This window comes from Abrus precatorius, unplaced genomic scaffold (assembly GCF_003935025.1).
Source record: "Abrus precatorius isolate BTA unplaced genomic scaffold, Abrus_2018 Scaffold10, whole genome shotgun sequence".
In the NCBI taxonomy this organism is placed as follows: Eukaryota; Viridiplantae; Streptophyta; class Magnoliopsida; order Fabales; family Fabaceae; genus Abrus; species Abrus precatorius.
The window spans coordinates 26,485,724-26,499,007 of record NW_020874292.1 but is presented as its reverse complement, the minus strand read 5'-3'; the positions used below and the strand labels follow the sequence as shown (position 1 = coordinate 26,499,007).

General features: G+C 32.9%; 1 protein-coding gene and 1 non-coding gene across 3 annotated transcripts; both read right to left on the bottom strand.

Annotated features, from left to right (window-relative positions):
• Positions 1–2,063: 2,063 nt before the first annotated feature.
• Positions 2,064–2,135, bottom strand: TRNAP-UGG. The gene has a single exon. It is a non-coding gene; the product is annotated as a tRNA-Pro (tRNA).
• Positions 2,136–2,307: 172 nt separating this feature from the next.
• LOC113870893 lies at positions 2,308–8,155 on the bottom strand. Of its 2 annotated transcripts, XM_027507432.1 has the most exons (3): positions 8,027–8,149; positions 5,893–5,938; positions 2,308–5,807 (listed from the first exon to the last, which is right to left on the bottom strand). In XM_027507432.1, the coding sequence occupies exon 3, from the start codon at positions 5,744–5,746 to the stop codon at positions 2,822–2,824; it is 2,925 nt and encodes a 974-aa protein (XP_027363233.1). In that variant the 5' UTR covers positions 5,747–5,807; positions 5,893–5,938; positions 8,027–8,149; the 3' UTR covers positions 2,308–2,821. The 2 variants fall into 2 exon arrangements, with proteins under 2 accessions (XP_027363233.1, XP_027363223.1); XM_027507422.1 differs by having other exon boundaries at positions 2,541–5,938; positions 8,027–8,155.
• Between the last annotated feature and the right edge of the window lie 5,129 nt (positions 8,156–13,284).

Here is a 13,284-nt window from a genome sequence, read left to right as displayed (position 1 = left end):
CATACTTATCAGCCAACATGCAAAAACTTTCTTCCAAACAACTTTTAAGTTCTTAGTTTATTTTCCATCACTTCTCAAATATTTAGATAAAAATTAATAATTAAAAATCAGATAAAATTAATACTAAAACTAAATTTAATTAATTTTAACGATACACGATTTCATTTGATATCAACAAAAATACACACAATAAAGTACAAAATAAAAGAATTAAAACTATAATTAAGAAAACTTTTTAATTTTTTACACTCCAGTTTTCTTAAAAGAAATACATAATAAAGTATTAAAAATTATGAGTACTGATTAATTGAATTTCTTAAATTATTTTAATTCTTAACTTTAACAAAGACAAAATATTTTAGTATTTAAAATTACAAAATAAAGAATAAATGACCTATGTTAAGTAATTTCAAAGATAATACTATTTTTTGTGATTTCAAAGATAAAATTAAACAATTCTCATAATTTTGACAACTAAATTAGTACATGATTCTCATGAAATATATTGCAATTTTTAAATACTGTATCTACAAGATTATGATACTCTTTTTTAAAGAGTTTTACAGATCTTTAACTTTTATGTCTGAATTATATTTATATGTTTAAAGAGTATCACAGATATCTTTATAAGGTCGGGATAATATTTTAAAATTAATATAATAAATTTTTATTTAGATTAATTTTGATTAAACATTACCCTGGCGGATGGGCATTTGGTCTAGTGGTATGATTCTCGCTTAGGGTGCGAGAGGTCCTCGGAATGCCCCACTCTTTCATTTTGTACTTAATCCTCTTTTTTTGGTAAACAAATTTGCTTCTTGAGAGGCCCAGTTATCCAAACCCAAGAGGGCCCATTTTGGCACTTGACAAAAATAAAAGCAAGGCACCATTTTTTAAAATTTTTAAAAATACATTATTGACCCAAAAAAAAATCATTAATTGACTAATATACTCATATTTGGTTCTTTTCGGATTCACCTTATTTCTTAAGTTCATTCTCCTCTGAAGTTTTCATTTTCCTAGTTGATTCTGGTTTCAGATTGCCCTTGTCTCAAAATTTCGTTGTTTTCATAACAATTGAAAAGGTTTTTGGTGTGGTCTTGGAAACATTAGCTATGGTTTTTATTTATTCTCTCTCACATTCTGTGAGGTCTTTAATTTCAACTGTCGTTTTTAAAGGTGTATAAACATTTGGATTTGATAATAGAAGTGAAGAGGGATTTTGCCTAAAGTGAATTTGTGCATGCCCGTTATAGTGTGTTCAGAAAACTTTCTTTAAAGCATTTTGCCTAAGGCCTTTTAATTAGAGAGGAGACGATATTTTTATTATTATGAAGGATGTTTTTAAAAGAAAATGACAAAATAAATTAAGGATGGTGAGAAAGGTACGAAAAAAGTGCAAAAAATAATCCTCATAAAATAGATACTAAAATATATTTTAATTTCCAAGATATCATGAAAGTATCATAAAATAAATACTAAAATCATACTATCTAAATACACACCGTAAAAGTTGTTCAACTTATACTTTTATTTATTATAATGGATAATGTTAGATGATTTAAATTATCTACTTTTGATATATTTGTAAGTACAAACAATAGTTGACCCCCAAAAAAAGTACAAACAATACGGTATTTGTTGTTTACTAGTTTTTCTAGGCTGTTGTCTAATTCTGATGACAACCCATTCAGAATTATATTTGTACAAGCTAGTTTGTACTAAACCGGCTATATATTCCAACACCTATGCAGTCTTGGGGAAAAAGTAACCATTGATTGTATTATATATATTAATTATGAATGTATTTACAGAAACAGAAAAAGTATAGCATCTTATTTTCAACGTCAACAGCAATATACAATAAAAAAATAATCATTTGATTTTTATAGTATATTAACAATTACATGCTAGCTTTCAAAATTAATCTATGTTAAAAAATGAAATTTTAAATATTTGTAGATAATACACGACATTAGTTAATAAGATACTTGATGGTTAAATATGTCAGCAGATGTCAGATACAACACGTGAACATTCCTCATAAAATAAATAAAATATGGGGGGCATTCCGAGAATCGAACTCGGGACCTCTCGCACCCAAAGCGAGAATCATACCACTAGACCAAATGCCCTCATATGTTGTATTATAAAAAAATACGAAGGAATTACGATCACAGATTCATTTCATGAAACTGAGTTGAAAACAAGGTAAAGGTAGATGTAATACGCCCACACCAGTCATGTATCTTACACGAGATTAATTGTGATACTTTTAAAAAAACAATACCTAAAAATTAGAAACTGGAAAGGGCAGTCCCAGCTTAGGAAATCTGAATACCATGAAGTTGAAATTCAAAGCCATGTTCTCATTATACATATTGGCTAACAAAAGAGATAATGCAAGGACACCCTGCATGATTGAAGCGAGTGCACCCAGATTGTCCGTTAGACTCAAATTCCTTACGTAAAAATTAATATTGCAGGATAACACTTAACGCAACTCTAATTCTAATGGATGAGAAGCAACACTTAAAAGAATGTAGAAGGGAACCAGCACAACCTCCTTACCTTAAGAGGCAGCTGGAACATTACCTAAGAATTCAGGTGCCGTTATATCAATTGTGATTATGCAGGAGCTACTACTGCATAGACACAAAGTGTATACTTCTTATCTAATTTAAACAAAAAAAGAAAGAAAGAAAGAAAGAAAAAAGAGTCCAAAAATACCATCAGGATCCAAAATTTTGTCCCTGGTAAAAGATTGATACATAAATACAAGTAGATCTATTCATGTTCAGGAGTAGCCGAAGGCTTTCTATCATTTATTGCCAAAATAGTGGAGAGGCAGTGCTCCCGGATCAAGTTCCCAGAAGCCTCTCAGATCACCACCATTTTCTTCTGTCAATTTGAAGGCAGGGATTTGGTGTGAGAATCTGAGCAACTCTTTCCTGGATATTCTCATGTTCAAAGCTGATCCGCCATTTGATTTGCCCTTAAAAACTGAGTTATAACCACTTACCAACTCCAAAGGCAAAACATCCATCCACAAATCATTTTTTCCAACAATTTCCACTATGTCATACTCCCAGTTTTCCAAATCCGAACGTTTTATTTTAGTTGTCCAATTCCTATACAAAGCCCAAATTTCACCTTTCCTTGGAAAAATTTCATATTCCTTCTTCATATCATCAGTAATAGCTTGCACCTGATGTGAAACAGAATAGGTGTTAGCATAAGTGTAGGGTTGAGCACCTGTTCCGATTTTAAATTTTCCACAGGAAACAAGCATATTCTCATCTTCCCATCTAACAGCATTCTCCGGTAGCCAGCAGTTAGTAAGATACGTAACTTGCAACTGGACATCTGTTTCGCTTGTCAGAACACACTCAATCTGACCATAGTATTTTGGCAGTCCATCCTCATCACTGTAAAATGCCCATATTTGATTAATCTTAAAGTTTTCAATGGATCTTGCAGCATCAAAATTGCAGAACACAGGATCTGGAATTTCAAATGCTTCTGTGGCTGAAGCTGAAGGAGCACTACCATTATCAACAGGATCCTTTTTCTCCTCTGCTGAGTTGCTTCTTTGCAAATTAACCTTTGCAGTAGATGCATCTCCCTCCAAATTTATGATGAATTCCGACTTTTGTGACGACCTTGTGCTCATCCCGACCGTCGGACAATGACCAACCTTTACTTCCAAATCTTCAGCAACAGCAATCTCTTCAAGATTCATTGGCAAGGATACAGGATCAAGTTCATAAGATCCTACAGGAACACCCACTCTTTCCTGACCAGTCATTTTAAAAGATGGAACCCTATGAGAGAATCTGAATAACTCAACTGGTAAAATTTGAGATGTGCGATTGCCTCCCTCAATTCGAGAAAAGAGACTCACAAAACCTTTCAACTTAGCTAAGTATGCAACAACTACTCCCACACCTTCAACATAATCTGACAAGATTTCAGCAAACTCAAAATCATACTGCCGATGAGATTCCGCATCCATATGCCATTTGATATCCCAATTTTTAAGAAGAGCCCAAGTTTCTCCCTTTCTAGGATATACTTTATAAAAACTGCGGCCACTCTTTTCACAAGAAATCAGATGAGAGAACATCAGACGATTTTCAGTGGTTTCAGTGCCACCAAGTTTATGTTTCCCACATGCAACTGGCAGACTCTCACCGAACCACTTGATTTCATCATAGTCATCAGGATCTGGTTCAAACCATGTTATCCGCAACTTGAATCCAGGAGAGAGAACTTTTCTGATTAAAGCATAGAATCTAGGCATGCCATCTACAGTGTCATAAATAGCCCAAATCTGCCCAGCAGTAAAACACTCCTCTTTCTTGTCCTTGTCAAAGTCACTGAACTCTGGATCAGGATAAACAAAATAATCTGGATGATTTGTTGATTTGAAGGTTGAATCCTCTGAAGCTTCATCTATCTTTGAGCTGCCCTCTGCTTCTTTTCCTCTAACCTCCTTAGTTTCCTTATTTACATTTTGTAAGCTCTCTTCAGAATAAAACTTCTGCTTCTGCTTTACCTTTTCCTGATCACCTTTCAGATCAGTAGCCAAACTATTCTGCTCATTCATTTTAGCTGCCTCCCCATGATTTTCACCAACACCGACCGGAGATCCAGACCCTTCATCATCATCGTCACTCAAATTCTCCTTGTAGGAAACCTGATGCTTTTGCCGCGTAGATCTACGAGGACGCTCTTCTCTATAACTAGAAACACCAGGAAAACCATTTTTTTCAGAAAGCATATCCTTTTCAGAAAGCATATCCTCTTCAGAATCAGTGCTGCATATAGATTCGGAACTTTCACTGGATTCTGCTACCTGCTTCCTCTTCCTCTTTCCATTTGGCTTTACAGAGACATCAGCAGTACGGCCTCCTTTCATATGTGATTCTTTATTGGACCTGTGAGTATGTAAATTACTTTGAGATCCAACACCAACCTTGAAAGCGCCATGATTTTGACTATCGTTCTGTGCACCGAAAGCTTGCTGACTTAAATTAACTGCTGGTGTTGTACCTTGCACATTCACATCATATGCAATGAAGGGCCTATTGCAATGTTGACAACGAAGAACTCTATTTAAAACATCCCTATAGTACTCATATTTAGCAGAACAAAATGAGCAAACAGTCCAAAAAGTAGGGTGGCCACCATTAAGGCCCTGCTGAGATGCTTGCCGAGACTGTTGTTGCTGTTGAGGATTTAAATTTGTAAAATTGGGCCTGACATTTGTTTGCATCACAGGATTAAAATTCATCTGAACATTCTGCTGATGATTAGATGACATAGCAGTTCTGTTCCTTGGAACCCTGCGCAAATTCATGTCAAGCCTAGATCGCTTTTCTTTATCCAAAAGAACTCTTTGAGCTTCCCCAATCAACTTAAATGCAGCTTCTGCACCAGAAAATTTGTTTTTATCAGGATGAAGTTGGAGAGCCAACTTCCTGTATTGCTTCTTAATTGTTGCATCATTAGCTGTCAGCTCAATTTGAAGAATTTTATACCAGTCCATCTCATTGCCAAACAATTTCAGCTCAGCAGAGCAATGCACATCACAAACAATGAGCATTTGAGTGATATTCTCCAAATCAGGATATAGCTGTTGAGCCTTAAGCGCAAATTTACGAGCCATTCTGAAATCCTTGTTTTCCAATTTCTTTTCAGCAATGTCCTTGGCCCTTAAGGCCTCTTCCTTATTGCACTCCATAAAAAATCCAGACTTCAAAACTTGACAGTGAGTGCTAAGACCAAGCAAACTGACAAACAAGCTACATATATGTTATAGGCTTATAGCTGCTATGTGAATAGATTGCCCAGAATTAAAATGCAAATAGCAAATAAATCTTCCAAGACCTGATCAGTCCCCCAAAAGATTGCAGTCCTGACACTCAAATAGACCCTGCAGATTTTTTATAACTCAATTATTAGATTAACCAAAAACTTCTTTGAAAAAAGGGAGTAGTTGTTGATATCAAAAACAGAATTCTAAACATGAAATTAATGCATCGGTAGATGGGTCAGATCTTTCAAACCAATAGGACAACAGCAGCGCAATCACAATAGAAACCCATGACACAGTTCTAGATCACCATAAGTTGTGGGTGTTTTTAACAATATCAGACATAAAACAGGTAGAATAGCAACATAAAGAAAGAATTGATAAAGTGCTTTCTTCCTATTATTATCCTCTTCTTTTCACTCAACTTTCTTTTTTATTTATCTTGGAACCAAGCAACGTTGAGCTGGGGCACCATAGGTATAGGTATACCAAACCAATAGAAGTGTTAACAAAACAGAGGTCAAAATGCTTCCATACATCGCCACAGTTGGTTCAGCTAATCAAAATACTTTGCTTGAAGTTTGTTTCTCAAATTCTCACTGCCAACAGTCCCCCTTGTTAAGTAAACTTTAAGTACAGCCACTATAAGCCCTCATGCACTGTTTGGCTCAAAAGAGGATAGAGAGGAAAGGAATTTTAATTGAAGGGAATAGAGTAAAAGTATAAATTCACTATTTTATACTTATAGTGATTAAATAAAGTTATTAAATTAAGGATAATTTTGTCTAAATAGTTTAAATTGTTTCTCCCTCCAAATCTCCCAATTTTGAGGGAGTTAAAATTGAGTAGGGAGGAATTTTAGCCCCCTCAGCTCACCTCTCCATTTCCCTCCAACCAAATATAATGTTAGGCTCTAGAAAGCACATATACAACATGGAATATGTGGCACAAATACGACAACCATGGCATGCAGATACAAAAAATTTGGAAAATATATGATACAACAAAATTTTAATGCATCACGTAAATTTAATTTAATAAAATCTTAAACCAAAAGAAAGAATTGATGTCTTAAAAGTTGACTTAAATCATTATATACATAATATAACGTTTTTATTAATTTTAACTATTGTGATATTTCCATCTTTATCGGTATAAAAGTTCAAACATACAAACCAAAAAATTGTAAATTGCAATAAGGGATATTGAAATTGTCAAACACAAATCGGCTACTATTTTGAAATGTTCATACTTAATTGCTTAGACTTGCAGCCCATTTGCTTTGTATTGGTTAGCATAGCACTCCTTCGCCCTAAACTTCTACCCCAAAAATAAAAATAAAATCCTTCAGTACAACTACCCGCATGTCCTGATAAATGTCAGTAATCAGTGTTAATTAAACAGAAGTATAACACAATAAAGAGTAGTAGCATTGTCGCTGTGAACACCTGTTCGATGGTTATAAACCATGAATCCAAACACACACTACAACATCAAAATTCAAAAAGCATCCCAACAAATGATGACCATTTACAATCCTATACAATCACAACTCAGCAAAAACTAAAAAATAAAGTAAACGTCTGTCTACCACAACAAAGAGTAATGTTGTCGCAGTGAATACCTGTCCAATGGTTATAAACCGTGAATGCAAACATAAATAACAACATCAAAACTCAAAAAGCAGCCCAACAAGTGATGAACATTTACAATCCTACACCATCACAACTAAACAAAAACTTGAAAAAAACATAAAATAAAACAAAACACACTCTGAAAGCTTCTCTCATAGATGATCAACAAACTTATTACGCAACTAGCACCCTTATTTTTTTTATCTCGCAAGTCAACCAGAGCAGCAAATAGAGGCAAACTTCAAATTACAAACAAAGGCAACAAACAAAACCCTAATCTACTCCGAAATAAACAATCGATAACTCAAAATTGCGAACTCTCTTAAACAACAAATAAGAAAACAACAGTGAAAAGGCTTAAAAAAAAAAAAAACCCTTGCCTCCTAAAAAATACCTTTACGATAAAGGGAAGCACTAATTGCTCTTCAAGTCAAGAGGTGAATAAGTGAATGCACTAAACAATTTTGAATATTCAAAATGGGGGGAATATGTTAAAAACCCTAAAATTGAGTGAGCATGGAATCTGAATTGAATGAAGAAAATGGGTTTTAGAAATAAAAGAAAGCGTACGGACCTGGAAGGATCATTGAGAGTTGAGAGTTGAGAGTAGAGAGCAAATAGTGCAACGGCACAGGCAAATGAACAAGTTTTCAAGTGCAACACCAAATTAATATTTCTTATATTCTTTGGTTCCTTTGTTCCTATACTGCCACTTCCGTTTTTGGGTTGTAATATTGTACCTATTGTAATTTCTTCAACGTCCAGGGGTTTATTTCCTCATGTGGTTCCTATATTGTCCTTATTGCAATATGTATGAAGTTGATCAAACGGTTTGCACCTTTTGTATTTAGGGTTATTTTAGTCCACATAAAGATAAAGTTGACTAACTTTTTTAAAAATATCTATTATTTAGATGAGTACAAAAAATAGAAAAAAAAAAAGATTTTTTTATTGTGTGACGACCCATTTTATAAAGAATCAAGAACATTGTTTCTATATCATATACTTATTTAAGATAAATAAATAATAAAAAATATAAGTATAAAATTCACTTCTCATTCAAAATAAAACAAAGTTTCTTACAACAAATATATAATAGAACTACATAATATTATATTTAGTTCATAATATTCAAAATGCTCAAAATTATACTACATAGCTCCCTTTAGATGAGGTATCAAAATATAAGGAAAAAGGACTTTGATACAAAATTACTTGACTCCAGCTTCTAACATTTTTCCTTCAGTCTGTGAAGTAGATGCAACACCTACTACATCTGTTCACGTACCACCATACGATCATTATCAGGTTTGTGATTTATTATTGAGTAATCTATAATATTTTATACTTGTTAAATGTTAATTGAAGGATTATTTGGTATTGGAATAGATTTAGATGGAGTTTAAAATTATTTATTAAAAAAAGAAGAAAAAAAGTGAACAGTACCGTATGAACAGTGTTAATAAACAGTGAAACTGCCTATAAATAGTAAAATTGCGTATGAACAGTAAAAATCGCGTATGTACAGTGACTGCTGACGTCATCAGTGACATCATCCTGACATCATAGCTGACGTTACTTACGCGTACAGTGCGCGTACAGTACGTGTGCATAGTATTTCTGGAGTAAATAGTGTCCTAAACAGTGTTTCTGACATGAACAGTTGTGCGGTGAATAGTGTTTCCGGAGATGAATAGTAATTCTGGCGGTGAACAGTAAATTTTAAAAAATTTCTATAAAAAGGGGAGCTTTATACAAAATTTCCATTTCTTTACTTCTATACAAGGTTCTTAAAGGTTTCAAGGTCATATATCACCATTTTCTCTCATATTAAACCCTCCTAAACTTATATTTCTCGCCAGATCTGAGATTCTACGTCTATTCTGAGGGATTTGAAGTAAGTTTCTTTAAGTTTAAAGCTAGATTTACCGTTCATTTCTCTTCTCCTTCTCTTCCTCATAGAAGTTCATGGTGTTCTTAGGAGAAACTCCGTTCTAAAGCCGAATCTTCGATGAATCTTGTTATAAAACAAGTAATATTCGGTAGATCTAGTGTGAATCATTATTCTTAGGTAAGGGGAGCTTACTTTAACCTATGAACTACGTTTTGAACGGTTTAATATGCTATTTCAAGATGTTTTGATATGATTTTATTATATCTATCGAATAAAAGCTATTTTCTAAGCTGTAACTGCTGTTAATTGATTTAAAATGCTGAGATTTTGGCTGATCTATTATAAACTTGTCTTAGTTGAGCTGTTCAAATAATTTTGGCGGTGTGCATCATGCTGAGATATATGTTTTGCTTATTATAGAGCCGAGTTACATGTTTAGGTGGGTAGACGTGTAACGGTAAGTTCATGCTGAGCTGCTGTGCTGTGCTGTCTGGATCCAGATACCGGAATGAGTCACTCCCGAAACGGCTCTGTTCCTTCTGGATTACTTAGGCTGTGAAACCAGTTGGAAAATGTTTTTATGTTGTGCATTAGATGGGCTGGTAATGCATAGGGCTGTTGCTGTGGTAATGTTTTGTTATATATATATATATATATATATATATATATATATATATATGTATGATTTTAGTTTATTTTTGTAAGTTCACCCTTGCATTTCTTTCTATGTTGTTGTGTGCATGTGTACTGCGATGATCGTACGGTGGTACGTGAGCAGATGTAGCAGGTGTTGCATCTACTTTACAGGCTGAGGGGCCAGTGGAGAAATGTTAGATGCTGGAGTCGAGTAATATTGCATCAAAGTCCTTTTACTTTATATTTTGAGACCTCATGTAGAGGGAGTTACGTAGTATAATTTTGGGTATTTTGAATATTATGAACTAAATGTAATATTATATTGTTCTATTGGATATTTGTTGTAAGAAACTTTATTTTATTTGTATGAGAAGTGAATTTATATTTATATTCTCTATTATTTATTTATCTTAAATAAGTATGTGATGTAGAAACAATGTTTTCGGTTCCTTATAAAAGGGGTCGTGACAATCATCGCATTACACATGCACACAACGATATAGAAAGAAATGCAACGGTGAGCTTACAAAAATAAAATAAAATTGTATATATATATATATATATATATATATATATATATATATATATAACAAAACATTACTCACAGCAACAACCCCATGCATTACCAGCTCATCTAATGCTTTGGATATGAGTAAGAAAATTTTGTGTAAAGCCTCTTATTTGTAGAAATTTTTTGAAAGACGTCAGTGTCAACGTGATGTCACTGATGACGTCAGCATCAACGTGATGTCACTGATGATATAAGCGTGAAGTCATCAATGATATAAGCGATGAGGTCAGCATGATGCTGCCGATGACATAAGCAATGATGTCAGTATGATGTTACTGATGACATAAGCGTGATGTCAGCATGATATCGCTGATGACATAAGCGATGATGTCAACATGATGTCGCAGATGACATAAGTGATGATGTCGACGATGACATCAGTGTGATGTCACTAATGACATCATGGTTACTGTACATACACAATTTTTTTTTCTGCTCACAAAGTACTTGATCAATTGGATTTTTATAACCTTATTTCCTTTTATTCCTAACTCATTAATCCTCTTTTGTGCCTAATTGGTTTGAATTAGATCATTTTATGATGTTTTAATTTTATTTGGGCTTTATTTAATTTTTCCAGTATTTGGCAAATTCTGATACTGTTTTAGTTTCTGGACCATATCTTGAGTTGTAGAACTCCTTTCATTGTGATTCTTGATTTGTAGGAAAGCTTAGAGAAAGGTGCACAATTCCTATGAAGAGGTCAGAAACAATTTTGATGATAAGAAGCTGAAACTGGGCCTAGAAAAAGTCAGAATGCTGCAGTCGCGGATCCTGAGTAAGGTGCAGTATTTGGGCCATATCTCAGTCCACAGACATCCGATTAAGCTCATTCTAGTGGCGTTTTGAAGTTAACATCCAAGGCTACAATTGTCCTTCAGGCCACGAAACAAAAAGAGGCCGTTTTCATAGCTGGAAAAAAGGAAAAAAGTGACGAACGAAAATTTTGAATTTTGAATTTTGAATTTTAATTTTTTGGCTCCTCTCCTCTCTTCTCCTCTCTTCTCTTTTTAATTTTTTTTCTCCCTTTTTATGACTTGTTTCCCTCCATCCATGGAGACTTAGATTTTCATCTAGTCCAAGGATTGAAAAAGGGCTGAGACACTCTTGAGGATCGGTTTTGCAATTTATTCAACAACAAATTCGGTTTCATCTCTTCCTTCTTTCTCCTTTTGCTGATTATGATTTCGAATTGAAGTTCTTCATTTGGATTGATAATCGTGCAGTTGTTTGATAACATATTATTCGATTGATGTATGTAATTAATTATTAAAGAAGTGTGAATTAGATTTTCAGGTGTGAGATCTAAGATTAATGGCATTGGTGAATTAAATTAATACAAATCGATTAGGTTCTAGAGGTTTCTGAACTTTGAGCGAATTGTGTGTTAATCGAATGCATGAGGGTTCTTGTGTGAATGCTTAATTTGAATTGAAGTTTCATTCGAATTTAATATTAATCATTAATTTATTGGTTGATGCATCTTCTTGGAATCCGGTGATAGAGTGGTCGTAGTTCTTCTAAATTCTTGGATTAGAGTTTTTAATTATTTTTAACTTTTGATTCTAATTAGTTATTCTATAAATCAAACCCCCTCTAAAAATTTTATAATCGTATAATGTTATCATTGTTGAGAGACGACTCGGATTGCACCACTTACTACATAGTTTTTATGCAATTCAATTTTTATTAATTTGTCAGAGAGCGACACTCGCGATCACAGTACTACATATTTTTCTCAATAATATACTACAAGCATGACATGTTGAAGAAAATGTGTTTGGCATATGAAATTTTTTTAGTTCTTATAAATCATGTTTTATGAGAATACTATTTTTTCAAATCGTTAAAAAAAAATGTATGTCTTATATATTTTTTTAGGGATGTTATAAAAATATTATGATATTGTATTTGTTTTAAATATTATTTATTAAGATTCTTTAAAATATAAATTTTATGATAATTAGTAAATTTTAACTTATATTTATTTAAAAATTTAAAAAGTAAAATTTATTTTAAAAATAATATAAGATAATTATAATTTAAAAATTGTGTGTAAAAAATATGATTGTATGCATTTCTTCTTTGTCACCTTTCCAACCTCCTTCCTCTACTCTTTAAATTGTCCTTCTTTTATAAGTAGTTGGAGTGGAGCATGGGAATGTGGTGGTAGTAGCGCCTAAGGAAAGGGTGTTTAGAGTAAGTAAAAGGAAGAAAAAAATGAAGAAAATATGACACAGGTATTTAATATGGATTAGGACACGTCATACTTACTTACATCCACGATTACATTAGAGAATTATTTTTTATTATAATATAAAAATATTATAATGTTGTTTATATAGTAACAAAAAAAAAATAGAGGTCTATTAAGAATGAGTGATGTGTGACTTAATTAGACTACACAATACTAATAATTTTCTACTTAAGATTTAATTTACAACTTTGTAAATAATATTTATTTATGCAGCACCTTCATCGTCAATTATCTTTGAAATCTAATTGTGAAATGCAACGTCTCAATTTATCGGTCATGATAGTCTTAGTCTAACATATTAATTGAGTTATCTATTCCTAATATTTTCAGAAAGATAAATTTTTGTCACTTATTAAATTTTTGATAAAATGATATTTCATATTATTATGTTTGCATTTAGAATAAAAGATTAAACTTTTAGCAAGACATATAATACTCTCATTGTCACTAAATAATGGAGAATCATCTTATTCT